At 40.8% G+C, this 24,895-nt stretch overlaps 2 protein-coding genes across 2 annotated transcripts in view; one reads left to right on the top strand and one right to left on the bottom strand.

Moving 5' to 3' along the window:
• Positions 1 to 24,895, top strand: part of LOC110005219 (low choriolytic enzyme-like) — a 208,211-nt gene that overhangs the window by 82,517 nt on the left and 100,799 nt on the right. The gene's annotated exons all lie outside the window — the stretch shown is intronic.
• Positions 497 to 22,643, bottom strand: pcsk6 (proprotein convertase subtilisin/kexin type 6). The gene is made up of 21 exons (XM_020654485.3): positions 22,080 to 22,643; positions 19,632 to 19,736; positions 16,467 to 16,577; positions 16,229 to 16,372; positions 16,021 to 16,097; positions 14,322 to 14,410; positions 13,541 to 13,713; positions 13,233 to 13,445; positions 10,743 to 10,843; positions 9,121 to 9,224; positions 8,817 to 8,934; positions 7,545 to 7,733; positions 5,924 to 6,060; positions 5,518 to 5,673; positions 5,106 to 5,208; positions 4,352 to 4,548; positions 3,238 to 3,325; positions 3,056 to 3,159; positions 2,817 to 2,946; positions 1,893 to 2,005; positions 497 to 743 (listed from the first exon to the last, which is right to left on the bottom strand). The coding sequence occupies exons 1-21, from the start codon at positions 22,281 to 22,283 to the stop codon at positions 646 to 648; spliced, it is 2,754 nt and encodes a 917-aa protein (XP_020510141.2). The 5' UTR covers positions 22,284 to 22,643; the 3' UTR covers positions 497 to 645.

The raw sequence follows: 24,895 nt of genomic DNA, 5'->3' as shown, positions 1-24,895 counted from the left end.
TTGTGTTTACATGAGACGTAACCAAACTAGTGCTCCCACTATGTTGACGAGCAGAGGCGCCCTGAATGGACAGCTTTGTAAAATGAAATGGTCATTGCAGAGGAATGGCGAGAACATTTTAGCATGTCAAGGAGAACGTTTTTGTCTTTGCACACTCATGACAGTCGTAACAGTGCGTTTTGAGTTTCCATGTGAACAAATATGTTTTTGAGAACTGAGCGTGCGTGGACAGGATTAGCATGTTCAACAACAGAGTGTTAAATTGAATTTCCCCTCATGGGATTAACAGAGTATATCTTTTTTCTTCTTCTTCTTCTTAAAACCAACAATTAACTCAAAAAAGATAACCGAACCAGTGTCACATTATGTTTTCATAGAGCTGTGGTCAGAGCAGTCACTGCTAAACAGGCAGAGATCTCACTATTATTATTTACATAAGAATGTGATTTAAAATATTCTCCTGTAAAGAAAATGATTGTAAATGGAAATAACAGACAGGTCAGACTTTTTTGTAAAAAAAACACACATTCTTTATGAAGAAGTTTTGTACATGTTCAGTATACTTCGTGTTAATCACAGAATATTTGGGTACATTTCACATACTGCTTTAAAAAAACATCTCTAAAGTATAAATGAAACAGAATCTCATCCATTCATCAGACAGGTTCGGCAGCAGAACTGACGGTAGAGCTTCTTCTCACAGAGACGGTTGGATCTCACCATCTCACAGAACACTTCGTCAGCTGACAAACAGAGAGATATTCAGTTCAACAGAAGAGAGCTTACACATGTCACGTTGGAATCTAGTGAACCAACACACTACAGCACCAGAGGTTAAATCTAAACATGCTCCGAAACCAAACATCAACTCTTCACCAAGTTTCAAACTGAACCAGGATACCTAATCCTTATGAAGACATCTGATCAGAGAGGCCTTCACATTTAAGACCACACTAACCGAGACCAAAACATACCAAAGACTAAGACAAGACCTAGACATTTAGGGATCCAGACCGAGTCAAGACCAAGACCAAGACCAAGGCAGGGTGAGACTGAGACCAAGATCAGGACCATAAATATCACTGAAAAATCATCATCTTGTGTGCAGTGGGCGTGTCACTTACCAAGACCATAACACCGGGAAGCCTGGGCCGTAACACCAGTTAATTCAAGTTATTTGTTGTTTTAGAAAGGGGCATGTTCCGTCTAATCAGAGTAATGACGTGGAAAAATAGCCTCTGGTCTTGATTTAAAATCCAGAGTCCACCAAGTCTGAGACCGAGACAAATATTTTTTTTAAACTATGACCGCAGACTTGACAGATATTTTCATGAAAAAAAGATGACTGCGGTCCTGGGCTGCCCGCTTGGAGGACTATAGCCTCAGAACCAGTCCCATTATAGATCATTTTAATGTTGACACAAGCATATTGATTCATTTATTAGCTGACTACTTCGTAGCACTAACACCGATGTTACTATTCATTTTAATATCATATTAGCGAGCCAAAAACACAGCTACAGGGCAGTGGGCTTAACTTCAACATGTGGATATAAACTACTGTTCACTGCTTGAGGGCCATTACAAGGGATTAGTGTGAACCTGATGGATGGATGGATGGACATAATTATTCCTTTGTTAAAAAAGAGGGGGAAATGAATTGAATTTGTAGCAGAGGATGAGAACGCTACCTTCTTGTGACTCTCTTTGACGTAATAAATCAGGATCTGTATGAAGCCATGTTTCCACCAGGTGTTCCTTTTTGTTGTCTTTGTTCATTTGTGTTGTTTGTTTCTTTTTATAAATATGAAAGTTATACCAAAAAGTATTTAAAAAAAAAAAGAGGAAAACGTTTTGAATGCAGCTCATGTGGGTTAAACATTCATGCTCACCATTATTACAGGATGCATTCACAATACAAGTCTTGCTAAGCAGACTGAAGCCCTCTTTGCATTTGGTGCAGGTTGTTCCAGGCCCACTGCATGTCACACAGTTTTCTTCACACCTGGAGACAAAAGAAACAAACCAGTAAAACCTTATAGAATGACATCATTGTTTTTAATACACGTAGGATAGAAACAAAAGTATATCACAGTAAAAGGATACTATGTGGTGAGGGATATTCTGCAGAAAATGACTGACAGCATCATAATGGAGGAATTTGGTTTGGTGCGATTTGTGAGTAGATTTAAATACACTATAATATTTGTTTCATTGTCAACTGCACAGCTCCTTCATTGCACATTTTGTGCTTTCTGTTTCTTATATTTTTCAGAATCGAAGGTCTCTGAGTGAAGCTCCATTGTTGTAAAACACACACAGTGAAGTGACATAGCCAGCTCAGCATCTGACTTGCTGCCTTACTGCTTTGAGAAGCTCTCGCCAACATTTAAAAGTCTGTCCAATATTTTCTCTAACTCGGTCACTTTAGCTTTTTACCTTCTAAGGTTCATTTATCACCGTCTTCTTCTGTCTCTTAGCCTCAGCCGTTGTATCAAACAGAACAGAAACAGGCTGACTGGCTTCTTTTTAACTGAAGGCTGGTGTGTGAACTAGTGCCCTAAAGTGGTTCACACTTCTGCTACAAGAATCGCTGCAAAGCAGGGGACCGGGGCGCTCTGTGACAATTGGAGACGCCTTTCTACTTTGAAACTACTTTTAAAAGGTGGAAAGTTTCATATTGTTGCTTTAATACCCCCTCTTCATTTCAATCTGACGTCTGCACAATGAAGTGTTGTTAAACTCTACACTTGATAAAAACATTTAATAAAAAAATTGAAGGTTAAGATGTTTAGTGAAGAGAAAATCCCCCCCACCTGTGACACATCTTGTGAGGGAGTCCTGCTGCCTCTCCAGAGTAGAAGCCAGGTGAACAGGTCTGCACACACCTCCACTGCTGCTGCAGGAATCCCTCTGCACACTGGATACACTCCTCCTTACCCGGCCCTGAGGAAAAAAACACAAATTGATTTCATTTCATGAGTCAAAATTTGCACAGAACCTGAAACTGAAACTTTGTCAGCTTGAACAAAGCCATGAAAACAAACACACTGACCTGTGCAAGTCCTACAGGAGGAGTGGCATGGGCTGCACGACATCTCCTCCAGATGGAAAAAGGTCCCATTGGTGCATTCAGGAACACACGTCATCCCTGCTAGACTATACAAAATAACAACTCCATTAACAGTTTGTTTTTTCAATTTGAGTTTGAACCAAAGATGAAGCATCTCTACAGACCTGTAGCCTTCTCTGCAGGCAGTGCATCTGTCTGCATACCTCAGACATCTCACACAGGGGTCATTACACTTCAAACACTGTCTCTGATCTGTAAGACAGCATGCACATTCATCAATATATATGCTAAGTATTCTTTATTTAACCAAAGGAAAAACTCAGTCATATTTTTCGCAGTATGTAAAAGCAAAATGATTGAAAAGATCATTTGTATTTTTATAGTTAAAGTTACAGGGATAATATTCATAACATTTCTATATTGTGCCAGTTTAGCCACCATGGCTGTAGTCCCTGGATAGGTGTGTGACAGAACAATAGAAAAAACAATAGTATAAAACTACCTCATTCTGTGCATTTAAAAAAATTAGGTCCAGAACGTCAGGAGTTCAATCCCTCCAGCAGCCAAACGTCAACTCTAAGTTGCTCCCGCTGCTCCGTCAGTGGTGTGTTAATTTTATATGAATAGATTAGTTAATAATAATGGACACTTTTAGCCTCTGCAATCAGTGTGTGAATGGGGAGTCAATGTGTAGGTGTGACCTGCGTTGTAAAAAGTGCTTTGAGTGGTTAGATGTGTGCCATATGTAGGACGACTTTAAAGGACATTTCAGAAGTCCAGTTATGCAGCAGAGTGCAGCTATCGGTATTCAGAGATCTGGTCTTAAATACTCCTTCTGCTTTGAGCTAGCTGTATGTCATCTCATGATCTATGGTGAAATATGAACATGCTGAAATATAGGATGTATTTTCAGTAGGCAGTATCTTCCAGCACACTTTAAATCATTCTGCGGGCTGTTGTGACTTTTTGTCACCAGCTCTTACAAACTCAGTTTAATTTTTCAAGGCCCGCTGCTCAGTTTTGTTTTTTCCAGTTACTATATATATACAGTCTTCAGGCTTAAAGGATTTCTTGGGTCCAGTAATGGTACTCATTCAGTTTCATTCACTTCAATTCATTGTGGGTATTTTGTGAACAATCTAATCGTGTGCACGTTCTAATACCCAACAATAGAAGTATATATTTGAACTACATGGATCAACCCCTTTGGTTCAGTTATGACAGGATCAATATCCTTTACAAAGACCTGACATCTTTATTGTGGATGTGTTCACTTACTGTCATCAGGATAGTATCCTGGGGTGCAGCCCTCTACGCAGCTGGAGTTGATGGTGTCGAGGTAAAGTCCTCTTCGACAGGAGAGACAGGCGCCCTGTGACGAGCTGACACATCTCTCACAGCCTTTATAGCAGCGTCTACAGCGATGAGATGACACGTCCCCGTAGAGTCCCAGAGGACAGTGGCTCACACAGGATCTACACACATGTGGGACAGTCTGATGAGACTGACAGCAGAATAAAGATGGACGAGTGGTCCACTTAGAGCTTCAAGGAGCTCAGAATCTCAATATGTTGAGCTCAACAGCATTAAACTGCAGACCACTGCCAGTTAAACACAATACATAAGGGGCGCTGGTTGCACAGGGGTAAGTGCGCGCGCCCCATGTATGGAGGCTGTAGTCCTCCAAACGCGCCCAGGTTCAAATCCAACCTGTGGCTCCTTTCCCACTTGTCATTCCCCTCTCTCTCTCCCCCTGAGTGCCAACTCTATCCACTGTCCTATCACTCCAATAAAGGCCCAAAAAGCCCAAAAATAAATAAATCTTTAAAAAAAACACAATACATATTTTTGTGACCTAAAAACATGAAGGATTTAAAATCATAACAACTCAAACTGTTTGTCGACCACCATTAATTACAACTATTAGTTCTGTTGCTTGTAATCTTGATGAATCTGTGGTTTCCATTGCACTACTTCCTCATTTCAATGTACATTTGATCTGTTGTTACTTGAAAGTAAAATCATCTCGTACCTGCCGCTCTTCAAACTCCCTGAGCTGAAATGAACACAGTTCAGACAGTGAACAGCATCTGGTCCGTCACAGCCCTGGTCTCCACACTCACTGTGGCATGGACCTTTATGAACAGCAAATCATCATCATCATCATCAGTAGTGCAACAAGCTTAGAAATGTCTTTTCATTTATTATTCTCTCAGAGTGCCAAAAAATAAGAGCCAATTCTTTTACATTTTTACACTGTAACTGTAACAGCATGCATTATTTCACAGACCTCCAGCTTTTCTTAATCTAACCCAATTCAATCAGGATATACTGTATTTTCAAATTGTTTACGGTGCCAAAATAACATGTTTATGTTCTTTTAATTCCAGTTTGGGTGTGAAAATGTAGGTGTGAAAAAAAAAACACTTTTTAAACTCTCTCACCATTGTACTCTTCCTCTTCCTCCTGCTCCGGATGTTCCAGGATCTCCTCCTCGGCAGGGATCTCTAACATCCTTGAACGGGAGTGCTGAGCACTGCTGAGATGGTACGGGTTCTGAGATGTGCCATAAAGGATCAGTGTCCATTGTTTGAAGTTGCCTGTGTGGAGTAACAACAACAATAGTAATAATAGTATATCAGCCTCTTGTGTAGTGGACTGCCTTTCAATGTCTAATCACCCACACGTTCATACAGTGAGATATCCAGCTACTCATTTACACGCTTGCTCACATGTTTGCACATGTAACCTTTGAGAGCTTTGGGGGACTAACATCCTGCCTGCAGATACTTTGACATGTAGCCAGAGGTCAAATTGATGATCTGGTGTGCATGTGTTCTTGGATCTTACCCAGCACCTCAGTGTTGCGCAGCTTTGACGGTGTGTCGATAATCTCCAGAGTCCATGTTCCCTCCGCCCTCTCACCCCAGAAATGAACCGTCATGAACTCCCAGTTCCTGAAGCCCTCGTTGGAACTGTCAAACAACCTGTAAACATTCAGCAAGAGAAGACATCTTCATTTTACTTTTTGCAGAGAGAGGTAAGTGGATAGAGTCGGAAAATCGGGGGACAGAGAGAGTGGGGAATGACATGCAGGAAAGGAGCCACAGGTCAGATTTCAACCCGGGCATCCCGCTCCAATAAAGTAATTAGCATGCAGCGCTGCCAGCCCAGTCTGTGCTGCAAGCTAAAGGTGTGAAACTGTTTACGAAAACTGTATGGAGTGCAGTTTTTATTAAGAGACTCCTCAATTACAGAGAACAAGTGAGCAGATGATCTGGGCGGTGCATCAGGAAAATTTGATTTATGCAGTGGATCCACTTCAGTTCCACTCCAAATAACTCACATTTCTAGGTAAAGATTGAGTTATGCTGCTCTGTACGCCTGCATGATTACACGTCTTTGTTTTCTTTGATTGTGTTGAAAACCTTCGAAACACCTCGATGTGTGCACAACGATAGAAAAGAAGTGTTATCTCGATGCGCTTTACAAAAGAGCAGCTCAAAGACCATACTCCATGTTAAGAAAAATGGGATAAGACGCAGGAAGGATTTCTCCTTTGTTTTCCTCGCACTCCGGTCGTCCACACTTCCTTGCCGCTGAGGTGGAGGTCGGGGAAGGCCGTGCAGTAATAAGGACGGCGGTTGTGAGGCAACACAGGCCGATGGTGGCGGCTGGGCGTCAGGGATGTTGGGTGATAGTAGTGCCAGATCACATCGCTGAAGGTTGGGACAGCTCCATTTACTTAAAGAGTCCAACAAGGCCTCCCCGCCTCCTGTGTCATTATCTGCCGCAGCCCCCTCAGCACCCCTACTTCCCACGTCTCTTCAAGGGGGTATTCATTTAGATGCATGGTGGCTTGGTTTTGTTTGATTCTCACAGCACCGGCAGATTCCATTTGGGCAAAATGTTAATTATACAGACTTTTGTAAGCCCATGTTTAAACAAAGATTTTGAGTTTGTTGGGGAGATTTTTTTTTAAATGTAATGCAACTAAAGACATTTTTAAATTGTTTACTATTAAGATTATTATTCAGCTTTCATTCCTGTGTTGGAGCTGGATTTCTTTTAAAGGAATGATTAAAATCTTCAAAGAACCATTTGAAGAAACTTGCCAAAAACTGAATCAAACATCTTGCAGTAAAGAGTTTATATTTAGAGACTAACATGTTTATATTTGATGTTTTGAACATAACAAATCACAGCCTTGTAATTACACACCCAATCAGTTCAGCAGAGAGATCCCTATTGCATAGTGTTGATATGAAACTCCAGCAGGTCTTACCACCACAAAGTCGCAGTGGGAAAATCTACAGGAAGCGTTCTCCACAGGAAGTAGTTTAATAAATGATGAGAAAAACACACACACGACCACAGCATGGAGAGTTAAAACAGAGGCATTTTGTAGAACTTAATACAATGTTAATTAGTGCTTCAAAGAATGGGACCTGCAGGGTGTATTTGCTCTCACCTCTTAGCCAGTAGCTGTGATCTGGTCCCAGATGGAGAGATGAGGTTGATCTCCAGGTCTCCTCGTCTTGGGTGGGCAATCAGGACTCGGACCACCACGTGCTCCAGGTAACCCACGTGTCGCTCAGGTTCTTCTGAACATCCAGTGGTGGAAAGGCTGCTGTTCCGGCTTTGGCCAGCGTGGATGTGCCTGACAAAGTCATAAGCATAAAAGCTTCATACAACTACAGAATAGCTTTACATTAAAGGATACCAATTAAAAGATGCCCTTTTCTGTATTCTCCATTTATTTGGAGTGTTATGAGAAAGTGAATATGGATGAGTACAGTCTGTCAGTTTACTTTATTGTCTTTAGTCATCAATACATAGAAAAAAACAACTTCTAGTCAACCATACTCACAAAGTTGGTAAGTACCAGGATTTAATGAAAATAATATTATATAAACATAAAGCAATAAGGAATCATTTTCAGCTCTATGCTTCGATTTAAAAACCTTACCAAAGGTTGTCAGAGGTCTGTGTTTTGTTAATCAGACAAGACTAATGGTCCGAGATCGCAATTTTGACCGAGTGAAATGTCCTACAAGGTAGGATGTGTCCTATGTTTTTTTTCTGCCAAATTTATATGCAAATATTGTAAACTCTTCCAGCCACGGGGCAGACATTACTTTGTTTGCAATTGGCCCTGGCTGAAAAGAAAGGATCCCAACTGGGCTGCAAGATGACTGTAAGCCTACAGGACGGGTAAAAGCAGTGAGAGGTGCACCTGGGAGATGCCAGGTGTTTCCATTGAGCCCTCTGGAGATGTTGTGAGCCTATTAACTAAATATCCAGGAAGGAGGGTGCCCACCTGATGACCCCAATGAAGTGATTACCCCAACCCCCATTCAAGACATTAATGCCGGCTAACGCTGATGAGCCGCCGTAGCCCCCCCCCGCAGTAACAAATGGGTGACGTCACTCAAGCTTCTTCCATTAATATTTACACATTATGGTAAAAACTCCCAACAATATAGAGGTGCCCCCTCTGTGCAGCCCCCCACAACTCTCCATTATTGCATGTCCATACTGTAGGTCCAAACCAGAAGCCTTTTGGGGATTAACAAAGTATATACAATTTTAATAAAATAAAGTTTCTCTTAGGTATGTTCACAATCTTCCAAATGAGTAGTTCTGAAAACAAAGGCTATCCATGATACTATGAAGACACATCACTGACCACGACCACCTACTGTGTGATAGGAGTAAACTTATGAATGTAAGTTCAGTTTACCTGGTGCGTCGCTGTGGCACGTGACTGCAGGTGTGCTGAGGAGGAACAGTCCTCCACTTCTTCGCCTCCAGCACCATGGCCTCTGCATCCACCAGTCCAAACCCATACAGGTGGCTAACTGTGAGAAAGGACACTCAGTGAGCATCAAGAGCAAGTCTGTCAGCGGAGTTTAAAATGGTCTGCAGGGATCCCGTCTAACTACACGAAAATACAATATATACATGTATTAAAAAGTATCTCAAATATGAAGCAGTCAGTGTTAGCACTGTTAGCATGTTAGCATTAGAAGAAGAATGCAGTTTGCCTCTGTGTCCGGCAGCATTGGTTTTCCAGTCATCAGCTTTCAGGTGGACTGGTCTGGAGGTCTTCACCAGAAGATGCTGCACATCCCTCCATGTCAGCAAAAGGCTGCAGAAAGCAAAGACACTGCTCATCTCATGAAGCCAAACAGCACCACACACAATCTTTATATGCTCTATAAGGCATTTGATTTTAATGGAAATGTAACAGCATGTGTTTGTTTCAAGTTTGAAGAAAATAACAGTGTTTGAAAATGTGTCATTGGCTGACTTAAAGGCAGGGTTGTTCATTTTCAAAAACTAGCATGATTTTAAAAGTAGAATTCCCTCAGTGCTACGTCTGCACCCACCCGCTCCCCTCGGTGCTCCCTCAAAAGCCCCCCCCCACCCCCACTTATATGCACAAGCGCCATTGATCCAGAAGCGGACCTCAGCTCATGCTTTGAGTGTGGGCTAGTGCACGCAAGGGGTAGAGAGCGAGCAGAGAGGCAGGGAGGCATCTGATTGAAAATTAAAGGACCAACACACATGAAGTGAGTAATTTGTCTTAGGAGAAATGTTGTTGTGAATGTCTGGAATTACAATTGTAGATATGAGAAATGTCCTCATAAATATCTTTATTTACAAAGAGTGACCGCATGCGTCAAGAGATTTGTATGCCTTGAGAGTCTCTTCACAGATTCTGGGTTCCTCCACAAGTTTTTTTAATGTATTTATTTAACCGGAAAAGAAACTCATTGAAATGAAAATCTCTTTTTCAAGAGTGTGCTGGCCAAGACAGGCAGCAACACATTAACAGAGTTTCACACGGACAACGAGCAGCCAAGCATTCGAGTTATATGAAGATGTCCAGCCACTGTAGCTTTGGGCATTTGTTTGGATCAAGGGTTAGCTCCTCACTGGAAGACAACTTTTCAACCGCTGCCAAACTATTAAAATATTTTGAGAAACCATCCAGATCGTCCATTTATTTCTGACATGAATTGAACACAAGCTACTGCTGGCTAATTTTCTGCCACCAGTTTGTCTCCGCCCACAAAACACATCATTGACACGATCCTTAAAGTTAACTAGGTCATGTTTTGTTTCTACCCATTGATTTAAGTATTATTGTCTGTTCCTGTTTTATTCTGTACTTAACCTCGTCTCTGTCTTTCAGATCCTGCTCTTCATGTTATCCTGCCTTGAGCCTCCCTGCCCAGATTGTGCTCACCTGTGTCTCGTTATCCCCTGATTATCTGTGTATGTAATCCCTGTGTTTCCTCCCTCATGTTGCCAGTTCTCCAGCTGGTTTCCCTTGTGAGTCTTTCTAGTGATTATTTTTTCCTTTTGCCTGGTCATGTTGGATTGTTCGCTTCATGGATTGCCTAACCGTGTATCGACCTGGACTGTTATTAAACTCTGCTTTTTTCTAAACTCAGCCATGTGTGAGTCTGCATTTGAGTCCCTGTTTCTATCTGGTTCTGATAATCATCACTGTGTACAATAGAAGAAAAAAGGTCTATATGATATAAGCACCAGTCTTCCTCCTCCTCCATGTCAGTGATTTTGAAGCTGTTATTGAAGGTACACATTTTATATTGTGTTGCTTTTAGAGAAGAAAACACATAAAAAAAACATGACTAACTTGGCCTCCAGGGCGAGAGCTATGAGTCCGGCCACAATGGGAGCAGAGACAGAGGTGCCAGTGTGAGCGTCAGTGCAGCGATGTCGGAGGTCAGTGGTTACCTGGAAGAGAGCACAAACACAGTATCATCTCTGTAAATAACACAGTTCATGTTTGACACTGATGAGGCCTTTTCAGGAACACACACACACACACACACACACACACACTATAATAACCCTTAGTGGGTTGCAACTGTTTTGGTCTGTGAACATGGGAAGTCATGCTTACTTCTCTGAGAGAGTAAGCGTGGAAATTGAACTGTACCGGGTGTTTCCTTCTTTTCCACAAAAATGTCATAATATTATTATCTGGCCCCACAAACTGAAATGGAGAGAGCTTGATTTTTGCATAATGCAGCAAATCAGGGTCAGAACTTTAAACACTAAAGCCTTCCCCTGAGTGCGGGACTGAGTGAAGTTATACAGTATCATTAGTCCTTTAAGTGCTGTGAGTTTTCCCATCAGTGGATCAACTGAGGTTGAGGATTTTTCTGAATAATTGCACATGGCTACAGTAAACCTTATCACGTCATTGTGTTGACACTTCCTTTGACTTAATAAAGTTCATCATTGGTCTAAGATGATAAGAAATTTAAAAAACAGACCCTTCAGACCCTTTTATTCGAGGGATAACAGACTGTTCATACTGGAGTTTATAAATGCATCTTGTTCAAATAAATGACAAGTCTCTGCTTGGTGTCCTCTCCACCACCTGACCTGACTGTTTGGCGTTCCTCCACCTTACTGCAGCTGCTCTGGTTTGTCCTTGTGGGTCTTTTTCACAAACCAGATCCTAAATATTTACACAGAGGATAGTGTTGGATGACGCTTAAGAGAGACGCAGCCGAGCGCCAGAAAGGACCCAAATACAGATTCTCACAGATCATTGTAAAACGCTGCATGGCAGAGGAGGAGCACCTTTTCATGTGGCTGTCTGCTGACATTAATCATTCTGTCTCCTTTGTCGTCTCTCTTTTACTCACTATATACTCTCCACATGACCTGAAAAACACAACCACAGTCCAAACAAACACAACCCCCGCGGATCATTGGTCTCCTCCTACACAAACACACACACATTGAGTCACAACAACTTTTGCACATTTTGACCTTTGCAGTAAATGCCTCACCTCATGTCAACACATCATTTACTCTAAGTTGTACGTAATAACGAGGTCACTGCCAAGCTTAAAAACAACCAAGTCTTATGTAAAGTGAGTTCAATAGGGCACGTTTATATGAAATGAGTAAGCCTGAGGGCACACTCTATTGGGTGGAAGAGCAGAGATATGCAGCCCTTAGGGTCAAACCAAACGTTACATACATGGAGCAACTTTTAGCTAAAGAATATATAGATGATGTGTTTAAACCCTCATATTGGTTGAGATCTACCGGTTAGACGTTGGAGTGCAAAACCTGACCAGAGTGGGGCTGAATCAACCCCAACATCAAGAGGGCAACAAGGGGAACAAGAGGGGTAATGGATGAAACATTATCAACTCCCCCTTGCCTACAATGGAAGTCTTCTTTAATGCAGTAAGATGTTCTTACGGCCCCTTCAAGAGTGTGACTGAAAATTTGCTTCCACTGAGTAGAGACATTATTTACTTCTCGTCCCAATTCTCGTCTCCAAACAGTCAACAGGTGATGGCCAAATGCCAATCAAAGAGCTTTGTAATGGTAGAATGTAAACCATTGGGGAACGTGATGGTGTCACCACATTATAGTCTATGCACATAACACTAAGATTTTTTTTTAATGGTTAAAAGGGTATCAAGGGGGTAGTTTGAGGAACTCATAGTTTACTTTCCACAGACATAAACAGCCCTTTCCCTTGGGATTATGTTTATACTACACAACTTCTCTGTATTAACTAATGCAGCGCACCCGCTGATTGGGGTCAGCAGATGTTAGCAGAGACAATGCAAAGGGTATTATTTTTAAGCTTTAGCTGACGGTTGGTTACCATAGTGCTCTATAGAAAGAGTCTAGCTGGATTGTTAGTTTGTCAGTTTTGCATAATTCTGGTTCAGATAAATGATTGGTGCAGACATAAAGCTGTCTCAGTGTTTTGGTTTGTGTGTATATACTGTAAACATCCTCTAACTATTGATAAGTACCCCATACAACCCCCCATCTCAAAACACCCAAGCTACCCCATCAAGCAAAAACTTTCAACCCCGTTTTGGTCTCCACCAACTCCTGAGCCAAATATCCAGCACTACAGATGCTAACTGCTCCACTATGATCACCACCTCATACGCTTTTTAGCTGTGTAACTGTTTAGCCCTAGGCATGTTAACTTATTTGTGAGCCATGAACCCAAACAATGAGCTAAAAGAGGCCAGTTAAAATACTCTCAAAGTGCTTTGAGTGTAACATATGTTGTCCTGTATGTCAAACTATCTGAGATGCAACTGAAAAAGAAAAACATTTACCCAGTACTCACAATCTTCCTCTCATTAAACTCCCCACTGCTGTAAGTTGTGGCCATGATGGAGCTGCAGACCTCCAGGTACCACGGCTTATTTCCATTCTCTGTGGTGCTGGAGATGGAGATTGTGTAGATGCTGCTGGTGTAGCCGTCACATGAACAGTGGTCTCCTTGCCTACCGCCGTTACCTGATGCCCAGACGAAAATGGATCCAAGGCCTTTGCGACCCTGACGGATATAACCATAAAGTGATTTGTTGATATCATTTAAAGATATAGCACAGCTTCTGGAGGTGTTACAATCATGATTGTGTCAAATCAAACCTTTTTGATGCCTTGCTCAAAAGCTCTCTTAGTTAGCAGCCCAGGGCCATCAACTGTCTTTCCATCATCTTTTGGCCCCCAGCTGGCACTGTAGATGTCGATGTAGTCCGGTCGGATTCCCAGGGACTTGGCTTCCACGATGTCAGTCACATCACCATCCAGCATCCGAATCCCTGTGTCAAAGGTAACAACTATCTCAATACACCATTAGTGGTCCTCATCAGTATTCCTTTATATACAAAAGTATTCCTTATTAAATTCAACTTCCACACAGAATTAAAAGTGACCACAATACTGCTTTCCTTGCTTTCCTTCACTGGCTACCTGTGAATTTAAGAATTGATTTCAAGGTCTTAAATGGACAGGCTCTACCCCTATATGTCTGCTCGCTAAGAGAAACGCTGCCCGAGATCCTCATCCAGTACCGTGTTAGTCCGTCCATCCATCCATTATCTTTTCCAGTTGCCAAGAGGCTGGACCCGATGCCAGCTGAAATGCGAGCATTTCTTTGGACTGTGTGAGGAAGCCACAGTACCAGGAGGGAACCCACGCAGAGCTCAGACAGGAAAACTCAGTCTCCTCTTTTAAATCTCTTCTTAAAACTCAAATTTAAGTGCTATTCATTTTGTTAGCCGTTACCTAGAGAGTTGAATTAACACTTGATCCACTGCTAGTCAGCCTCAAAAGATAGTTTAAGAAAGTGGCTCAAACAGATGTTTAAACTCAGGACAAAAGGGGAAAACCAGAAAACATTTATTTTTGTATGGAAGTAAAACTCTACCTCCAATGTGAGCGTTGTAGGCAACCCCAACAATGCAGTGGGAGTTATTGGCCGCTGCTGCAACTTCACCCGCACACCGAGTTCCATGTCTTTATGTAAACAGAGAAAAAGAACAGAAATTACAACCTGCCATACAGCTGTGATCTGTTTCAATGTCAAGTTCAAGAGAAGATTGCATGTAAACCTTTCTGAGAGGCATAAGTGAAAAATGACCTGACTGGTGGAAACGTTTTTTATTTCTTATCATAACACACACTTACATTCATCGGTCACAGAGACATCACACCACCTGCAGAAAGAGCTGCAGAGGGATCAGTATTCAGATCCCATCACATGCCCTTTATTTATCAAACCTCTATCACAGAAAGTTACACCAGAGTGCAAACTCTAATCTTAATGCATCCCCTGTTTGCTGACAGTCAGTGGAAATGAGCCAAAAAACAACAAATGACAAGAAAACATTTTATATCATCTCTCAGATCATCATCTCTCACATGGCCAGGGAATTTTTAACACAAGTCCATAAGTTGAGAAAACATAAATGCAGAGAATATGGTGATGTCCAAATTTTTTAAGATGTTATTATAATTAAAACCAGAGATGCATTAGTTGGAATTTTAATTCAATAGTAATTCTATTCAACTGTGTTTTGATGTTAAACATAGCTTCCCACGCACTATACAACTCAACTCCTCTTTAAACACACATAAAACAGAGGAAGTGGGGCGCTGGTGGTGCAGGGGTTAGTGCGCACGCCCCATGTATTGAGGCTGTAGTCTTCCAAGTGGGCGGCCCAGGTTTGAATCCCGCCTGTGGCTCCCTCCCCGCATGTCATTCCCCACTCTCTCTCTCCCCGATTTCCAACTATATCCACTTTCCATTAAAGGCCCAAAAAGCCCAACAATGAATCTTAAAAAGGGAGTATTTTGTAAAAATCTCAAACAGATAACTTAATGGAGAATTCCTTCTCACATCCAGACAGCTGGTCAATAGGGCTTTGTATTTAAGAATCTGATGAGGAAATTTCAGTTAAGCGCGGTACACACTACAAGATAACTGGTACCATTTCTGGCCTAATTCCCCACTTTCGACATACCTCAATGGAGCTGACAAGGAAATAAGTTGGACTAAAATTGCTACTGCAATGGATGAGCCAGGTAGCTAATAGCTAGCCACATTAGCTTGACCATAATGTTTGTTTGCTCTTAAGTTGCGGTTGACTTTGCAAGATTAGGTGTTGTGAGTTGAGACTCTGGTTGATGGTCAATGAATCTGTAAGTAATGATTCGGTCATCTCATTGCACACCACAGACTTTAAGTACAAAACTGTTATCTGTAATTATTTGTCATCATCTGTGGGATCTCACATTTTTCAGATTGTTTAGGATTTTTAAATATTTTAGTTAGTACCAGGCTTAAGGTGAATCAAACCCAAGTGGTCAAGTGAAGTGGGCATAAAAAAATCCAAAACACTGTTTGAGGCTGATTCCTGATACTGCTGGAAAATAAGGTTTCCATTAGTTTTTATAACAGTATTTTGTTTAAAGCACACTAAAACTTTTTATGTTCCAAGAAATTCTGAAACTCACAAGAACCAACCTTCTCTGAATCTGAGATGCCCTGCTTTTTACCCAAAGGACCGAGAGATAATTAAAGTTGAATGTGACAGGATTGAGATATAACTGATATTCTTTCTTACACGTTTTCATTTCCGGAGTCATATCGTGGTGTCGGATCATGGTCGTTCCCATTGACGTTATAGCTTGCTAAATGGTCCTGCAAACATTAAACGTTTTTAAAAAATGGTGGATTAGTGATGTTACACAATGATGCTTCATGAGGAAATTTATGACGACACATTTTGATTTTGAACAGTCTTTGAAAATGGTTAGATGATTAGCACATACATAATTCTGAGCTAGGTCAGGGTGGTTCCTCTCGATGCCATCGTCCAATATGGTGACCACCACGTTCTTGCCCGTGTAGCCTCTCTGCCAGGCGGCCAGGATGTTCATCTCTGAGCGACAGCGGATGCTCTTATCATCGCAGTGCTGAAAAGAAACATGGAAGAAGAATACCAGACATTTTTATCTTACTCCAAGAAAGAAGGAAAGTACGATGAATGATTCAGTGTAGAGTACTTACAATGTACCACATGTTGGACCATTTAGGGTCATTGAAATGAATGAAGCTTGTGTCACTTCGGACTTGCCTTTTAACTCTTGGTTTGACTAACTGCTGCTCGGCCCAGTGCACCTGAGGATGGAAGTGGTAAAAACAGTTTGAAATGCAGAAAGAGCTACTTGAAGAAACTGAAGTGTCATATTTGTGAAGACGCAAATATAAACAGAGTCACTTTACTGCAACCATAAATGTCAGATTCTGTCTTTGATACCATGTAATCTGATGACTGATTGTTTGTTTTTAGTTTATTGAACCGCAGGCACAAACATGAGACATTTACCTGGTACCCGGTATACAAACAAAACACTCCTTCTTGTATGTTTGTGCAAAGCTGTAGACATGTTAATTTATTCTCTAGAGTGCATCTGCTATTAAACAATGATAAAATTACATTTTATTTTGTTCTTCTAGGACTTTCTTAGCACTTATGGCGCTCCCTAGCTTCACTCTGTTTCACTCACCAACCTCGCTCTCGCTCAACTATGCCGATAACCAAAATAAAAAGAGGGACAAAAACTCAAACTCTTAGTATCAAAAAAGTCCATTACACAAACTGCACTTACCAACAGCCTCTGCAACAAACCTAAAAACCTGTTAGCAAGACTAGCAGCGCAGTTACTTCAACCACATGGTACAATACAATATTAAATGTTGAACGCAGGTGGACAATTACCTTCTCCTCCCAGTCTAAGAATCTGAGTGATATATTTTTCTTTCTTTTTTTTTATGAGTCTAACCCTAGCCCTATGTTAAATGAGCAACATGTAATTCTGACACGTAGCATTTAAAATAGTACTGCAGTCAAAATTCAAAACACTGGGGTCCTTCCCCCGCCCCCTCCTCTCGAGAGCAGACGCTCACGGTTTACCATTTCGAGGACACTGAAGCTTCAGTGTTTAGCCAGCTCTGCATTGGTCTGTGTTCTAACCTCTCTCCATTTTTCAAAAGCATCTCCAATATTGATCCTAGTTTGAGCACGTTTCTGCTCGTGGAGCTTATTAGAAACATGCAGAGGCTTTTTAGGTCGGGTACAATCACTTCTATCTGAACCACTTCTCTTGCTCCGCTTCCATCGCTGCAACACCTGTTGGTTTGCTGTTAACTTAGAAAACAATAACAGAGCATTCAGGACCAGAATCTAAATTTAGAAGGAGGACATACTGGCTGCTTCATTGTTGTCAGAGAAGCCAACACTTAATCCCAGAGTGTTTCCTTAACGTCTGATCATATAGTAAGAGTTTAAGTAATGCAGTAGATATCTTACATATCGTTCCTTTAACCATAACTACCTGCATTTATTTTGATGGAAGGAAATGCAGTGAGTAGGCTATTCAAAGTGTAGAGACATTATCTCATGGTTGGTGCCGATGAATTGTTCAAACTGACATCAGTTTATTCAAGAAGATCAGGGTTTGTCTCTTATGAACTCATTAAGCAATCCTATTCTGAATCCAAATTATTTCAATTATATGACTTTGGACACTCATCAGTCATTAAAAAATTAAGCTAAGAAGGTTGATATATTTCACACTGTTGTGTTAGTTTGTACAAATAGAAACACATGTATATGCCATCTACAGGTGGGGGAAAAATCGATACAACATAGTTTCCTGATATTTCGCGTGGCGATATTAAATCGATTCATGGCCGCCAAGTATCAACATTTTTATTATATTAACAAATATGCTTTTAAAAAAATGTAATTGCAGAATGGGTTACATAATTCATTTTGAACAAGTTGCATTGTTAAAAATTCATGTTTAAATTCGATTAGACTGAAACATCAACAGTTCAGACTGTGAGGTGCATGCAGCCTTTACTTTCATCACAGTGTCGGTCGCTCTGTGGGCTCGACTCACATTGTGCAGAAATAAAAAGACTGAAGTGAGATGAATAGACTGAGAATATTTTCTGATTTGACAAAACAGTTCTTGATTTAGTTTAATGTTTTTGGACATAATAAGTTGCAATATTGTATCGCAATTCTCAGCATATCGCAACATTTTTGAAATCGCAATAATATCGTATCGTGACTCAATCAACGTGATGATATTGTATCGTGGGGCCTCTGGTGATTCCCACCCCTAATGTCATCTGTATGATGCTTTTAAGTTAAAGGGATACTTCACCCATTTGCATTAAGCTTTGTATCATTAGAAACCTGGTAGTATTTTTGAATGGTCGTGCATCCCGCCCTCATTTTCCCCTGAGACGGGATATCTTTGTGTTTCTTGTCTGCAATAGGAGCTTCCAATGACGCACAAATCGTCATTTTGCGTCATCGGCGGCTGTTGTGGTTAGCGGGGTGAAACTTCAACGCTAGTTCTTGATATTTTCGACCACTGAAGCTACAGACCAATCACAGATCAGTGGGTGTGACCTCACTGCCAGAATCGAAACTCAACGTCCGCCATATTGCTTGGTAGCTATGCTAACAGGCTCTATGGAGAAACTGATAATGGTGAAAACGGTATGTTTCAACTTCAAACTGATTTTGGATGAAGGGGATTTTGAAGGTCTTGTGCTCGAATCGGATGTTTGTGGCTATCTCTACCAACCGCAATATAGCGACGAGGTGGCTGCTGCCGACAGGCGGTTGTTATGCCTCGGCTGCTGGCTGCCGCTGCCGCCGTGGTAGTGTCGGTGCTCTCACTGTTTGTCTATGGACACAGACGAAGAGTCTGTTTTCTGACAGGAATTTCCAAGATTCCAATTCCCTCTGGAAGAAATCTTGGAATCAGTTGAGCAAACAGCCGTATGTGTTGTAGTTAATGTCTGTAGAGGACCTTGGTGGGAGTGGCCTGCGGTGCTGTGCATTCTGGGAGTTGGTGTCTTTCATCCACATGAGCCAAAAAGACACTTTCTGCCTTTTCTCGTTCAAGAAGGCACCAACTTCAAAATGTATTTCACATTTCTACGACATATATGACCCAATGTCAATACAGATTCATGTTTCAACGGGTGAAGTATCACTTTAAGTAGTTATTAGCAGAGACAGACACAGAAAAGTATTATTTTCTAAGAACACACAAACTTCAGGCCACTCCTGCATGAGTCAGCGCCCCAGTTAGGACCATCCAACAGCACTGTATAAACCAGTTGATAAAAACCTGATCGGTGCCTCACCTTTGGGTCCAAATGGATGAAGCTGTGAGGGCCCTTTAAAGAGAAGGCAGCTCTGCGGACCACTCTGCTGTGGTGGAAATGGTAATGGTCGTCCAGACTTCCTATCTGACCAAACACATTCAACAGAAGCATCAAGAATATTACAACACATGATTTGATGGCTTTGGCTCTTCTGTGCTTTTCAGCCATTCTTTTAGCTCCGATAATGTGTTTTAAACACTTTTATACTGTATTATGTTTTCTATCTCTGACAGAGAATGTGAAGAATAAGGTCATGTCTTATCTGATCTTATTAAAGACTATGAGCAGCGGGCTAAAAGCTCAATATTACTTCTCTCTGAGCAGCAGTTATCTGAACGGCTGTTACGCTGATGTGGTCTGACGTTTTAATGTAAAAAAAATGAAACCTGCAAAGCTTTCTACGTTCATATCACATTTGGGCCTTCTCTAAATAGCATATGAAGTCACTTTATAAATATGCATGTCCTCTCCTGTGAGAAGATTTCTCAGCACATGTGCACAGCTGGCACACTTACAGATATATTCTTCATTCTCCACTTTTCTCTGACTCCAATCATTCCTCTTTTCACACTCCTCCTTCGGGATTTAGTTATCATAAAGTGCAAGAAACTTACAAGAAATGACAAGGCGATACAGAAAATCTAGTTAAAAAGAAATAAAGACAGACTTAAGTCATTCAGTGTGTTTTAGGATGTGGAGGCCACACAGAACATGTGGGATACACATGTTTGAACCTTCACAAGACTGACTTTAAATTGAATCTTTTTTTGTAGAGCTGTTGTTATTTCTTGTTTGTTGGAGATTTCCGTTACCAGTTATTTCATTAAAGGTCCCGTGGGGAGTCTTTAGCTGTTTTAAGCTGTTTGTGAAACAGACTGAGCTCAACACTGAGGTCTTTTTATGACCTCCAGGAGCAAAAAAAAAAAAAACCTCAGAATGAAGATGGAATTTTTCTAGTTATTTTGCATTAGAGATGGGACCAATCTCATCTTATATTGCTATATCGGGTCTGATTTTTATGATATTTTTCGTATCGGATATCGCACTGGCAGCGACGATCCACATCACTGATTGAGAAAGATGGTTGGGCACTTAAAACATCCTCAGCTCGCGCAGTCTCATTTTGAAGACGTTCAAACGGAGACTGTAAGAAGTGTTCACAAATCGACAACATCAAGAAGTTCAGACGAGATGGAACAGCTAAAGTAACAATTCTTACACTTCAGTTTAAAATATTTTATCTGAAAACCTACTTAATGTTTATGTGAAGCCAGCACAATGCAGTGTCGGGTTTTCGTTTACTACAGCTGTGTTTAACCTCACGCATAATACCAACAACAACAATAACACTATTGGTTATGATCTTGAAAATATCTGAATCAGTATCGGTAAATATCGGAATTGGATCGTAACTGAAAAAGGTGGATCGTGTATCTCTGTTTTTAATACCTGAAACTGCTGCCTTGGGGTTGATTTTAGAGGATGAACAATCCTTGTTTCCATTTTTCAGAGCAAAAATTGACCAGTGATTGATACGATTGACTATTAAAAGCAGAAGGCGGTCATTTCTAGAAAACACTACAACACATTTATTGGACACGATCAGTAAGGCGATGAGAGGAACTGCTTTGTCACACAGGGGGCAACAAAATCAACACAAAGTCCAAGTTCCTCACAGAAGCTTTAATCAAAGAAAGTTTGAGCTGTCCCTGAATGGTGTTTAATTTCTTTTGGCATTAAGTGTTTAAGCTTCATTAATGCTTATGGTTTTCAGAGTTTCTTATAAGCCCAAAACATCCGAAATGTTTGCATTAAAAATGGTTCATGGTTAGTTCATAGAAGGGTTAAAAATAAATAAGAGTAAACTTCATCCTGCGGTGTTTGTGCTGTCGGTGTTGTTTAAGTTCACTTTTCATAGTTTCTATTGCTCCCTCATTCAATCATTTATCTTTGATCAGGCTTAAATAAAGACATCCATCAATTTTGCTCTCTAGATAGTCTGCATGTTTTCCACTTAAGTGTCAATATAATGAACTTCTCTAGGTTAATATAATATATGAAGGTAAATCTACTGTCCTGCTGCAGGAAAAGCTTCAGCAAGAGGCATTTCCTTCAACTGCAACCTAAAAGTCATTAATGCCTTATAACTAATATATATGGCATTTGACATTGATTACTAATTATGCATAAGGCCATTACTAATTAAAGTTGTATACAGACAGTTCTTATGGTATGTTTTATTAGACTTGGTTAATTTGCATATTTGAAAGTTTCATATTGGTGTAAATGAAGTGGAACCGAGTAAACATATCGTCATGTATTACAAAACATAGGTTATATATATTTTATAATATAGATTTGACAACAACAACAATTATCACACAATTGCATGTTGTTGTTATCGTTGTTGTTGTTGTTTTTTTTTACCTGTCCCAAGTTGACATATCCGTATTTTGCAGCGACTTTCTCAGCCTGGTCCGGACCTCCAGTGATCCTCACAGCCCAGTGGTTAGTGTAAATGTTCCCGCGTGCTGACACCTCTGATTGACAGCTTTCAAACGTCAAAACAATAAAAAGCCAAAACAGAGCCATCCTGACTTCAAAGCTGCAAAATCGGTTTACATGAGGCATTTCGGCTCAGATTTGATCAGAGGTCCGTCGTGTGGCGTTCACGGACCGTTAAATTAATTGTCCGGTTTTAAAAAGTAGTCCACAGTCAACGGAGGGATTATTGCAACTCACAGCCGCAGCCAATGGACACCCAGAGGTTGGAGTCCGCACATCAGGGTGAGACTAACCTCAATGAAGGAGAGAAGGCTACTGCCTTGTGATACAAATCTGTACCTGCAGGGGGCGTTTCACTTCACAGAAGCTCTCACATCTGTTCTTATAAGTTAACCCTTTTTTATGCAACTCTTATTCTATTGATTTTAAAACATATTGTTCTATAAAGCAACTTTTAACTTGTCATATATCCTTTACTAAAAATATGTTATGGGTTACATTACCCTTAAAAAATCAACAGAGTTCTAACCACAATAATTTACAGGATCAACATAATCCAAGTGAATCTCTCTCTCTTTCTCTCTCTCTCGCTCTCTCTCTCTCTCTGTTTCTTCTGTTTCTCTGTTTGGAGATCCTTCCGATGACAGCTGAACCAGGAGGTCTGCAGGAGGAGAAGAGTGAGTGGAAAACACCCTCTAATCAATCACCGATGGTATTGCTCTCTCAAGAGGAGAATAAAATGAATCCAGATGTGATAAATTCACTCCGGGTGTTGCTCAAATATGGCTGGCATGAAAAAAATCAATGTGAGTTCACACAGCAACCATTGACCTACAAAGTGTATTTGTTTCATCCTTGAGTGCATGAAGACATTTTGTGCCAAAAGTGGAAATGTTGCCTCATTGAGGTGACAAGAATGACCCGACACAGAAGGTGACCTTTGATCATTAGTTTGAATTAGTATAAGTGTATACATTATTGAGTAAGCACATCATTGTTTTCTTTGTTTTTCTGACTTTTGAAGTTGACCAATAAAATCTTAAATAATCCCATTTCCTAGTTTCCTGAGATTTCAAGTTCACAAGACTGCAGAGATGAAGCGGCATCCTCTAGTGTTGAAAAATTAAGCCAATGTGGAAGTGCAAAAAAAAAAAAATGCAGTTTCTCGAGTGAGCAACAGCGCCTTAACAAAGTTCAATACACCTTTGAACTTATAGAGTGAACACATAACCATGTCAAATTGTTGTCCCAGTGTGTCAATCAGTGTGCACACACACACACAGAGCTGCTCCGCCTGGCCTGTGTCATGATTTGGTCTCATTTTGTTTTGTATTTCAGCGTTTAGGTTTCCATGTTTTAATTTCTCCTGTCCACCTTAGTGTTGCTTGTTTCCCTTGTGTGTTTTTGTCTTAATGTTTTATAGTTTAGTCTTCAGTGTTTCCTGTTTTTTATTTTGTAGTTTCTCTTCCTTGTGTTTCTATGTAGTGGTAATGTTACATTCTTGAGTTCTGTGTGTCTTTAGTGTGATTTAGTTTGTAGTAGTCCTCAGTGTTTCTTGTGTTTAATCCTGCCTCTGTGCGTTTCCCTCCGTGTTGACCTGTGTCATTAGTCTCACCTGTGTTTGATTACCTCTGTGTCTATTTAGTCTCTGTGTTCCTTCCCTCATGTTGTCAGATTGTTGTTGTGAGTTGCCAGTGTTGTTTGTTGTTTGTTGGAGTTTCAGTGTTGATCAGGTTTTGGATTTTCTCAGTTTGGACATTTTGAGAGAAAGTTTTAGTTTTTGCCTTTTTGTTTAAATAAATAGTTTTATTAGTTTATTCTGCACTTGGGTCCACCTCCTTGTTTTCCCACACCTGTGACAGCCTGCTCCAACATTACATATTGCCATTTCCCCCCATTACATCTCTGTTACTGTACTCCGATGGCGTATCAGGCGTGAAACGACGCGGTCTGTAAGCGCCAGTACACACCCCATACAGATGTTTTACTGCAGAATTTAAAGTTTACAGCCTGGTACAAAAATTGAAAACACTTTTGTATTTATAGCTCCAGCCTCCATCAGCACACATGATGTTTCAGGCAGAATTTTTGTATGACTCTTGCAGGTTGAAAATAAGGCTAAGAGCGACTCATAAAAAGGGGCGTGGCTGAGGTGACTGACAGGAGGGCGCGTTGTAGCTGTTCCACAGGAGGCTGCCTCATTTCCACCTCTCTGCTTGATACTAGATTCAGAGTAGAGTCATTATTTCTAACATGGTGATCGCCATGGTGATGGGCTTTAAAAGTTGGCTTCAGGAACCAATGAGTGACATCACTGAGTATATGTCCATGTTTCATATAAGCCGATGACTTTAAAAACATAGAATGGGGAAACTTTAATGAAAAATTAGGAGATTCCTGCCTGTGATTGGGCTTCTTTTCTGCGAGTCCGATCTAAGAGCAAAAGGTTGAAGGGAAGTTGTGTTTCTCAGATAAAATTCCTGATACTCTTTTTGTTTTCAGTCCCAAACTATCTCTCACAAAGTACCCTGAGTCTGTAAGAAGTTAGTTTATCGGAGAGTATATGAACTCAGTATCATCCAGAAAAAACAGCAAAGAAATTTGATTTAATATCATTGAAAGTTTTCCATTGCACCTGAACATTAAGCCTCTTTTATTTCTCTGACGTTGGAGTGTTTGGCAGGTCTCTTCTCTCTTGGCTGAGGCCCTGCAGTGCTGGCAGACTGCAGGTTTTGTTT

The sequence above is a fragment of the Labrus bergylta genome, chromosome 3, assembly GCF_963930695.1.
Source record: "Labrus bergylta chromosome 3, fLabBer1.1, whole genome shotgun sequence".
Lineage (NCBI taxonomy): Eukaryota > Metazoa > Chordata > Actinopteri > Labriformes > Labridae > Labrus > Labrus bergylta.
The sequence above is the reverse complement of the archived record's forward strand: the minus strand, read 5'-3'. Positions and strand labels throughout refer to the sequence as shown.

Coding starts and splice junctions, on each gene's coding strand:
- pcsk6 (XM_020654485.3), bottom strand. CDS start 22,283: ATGCCTCATGTAAACCGATTTTGCAGCTTTGAAGTCAGGATGGCTCTG. Junction 8,935..9,120: donor CAATGCTGCCGGACACAGAG/GCAAACTGCATT, acceptor CCTTTCTCACAG/TTAGCCACCTGTATGGGTTT. Junction 744..1,892: donor GAATGCATCCTGTAATAATG/GTGAGCATGAAT, acceptor TCTGTTTGTCAG/CTGACGAAGTGTTCTGTGAG.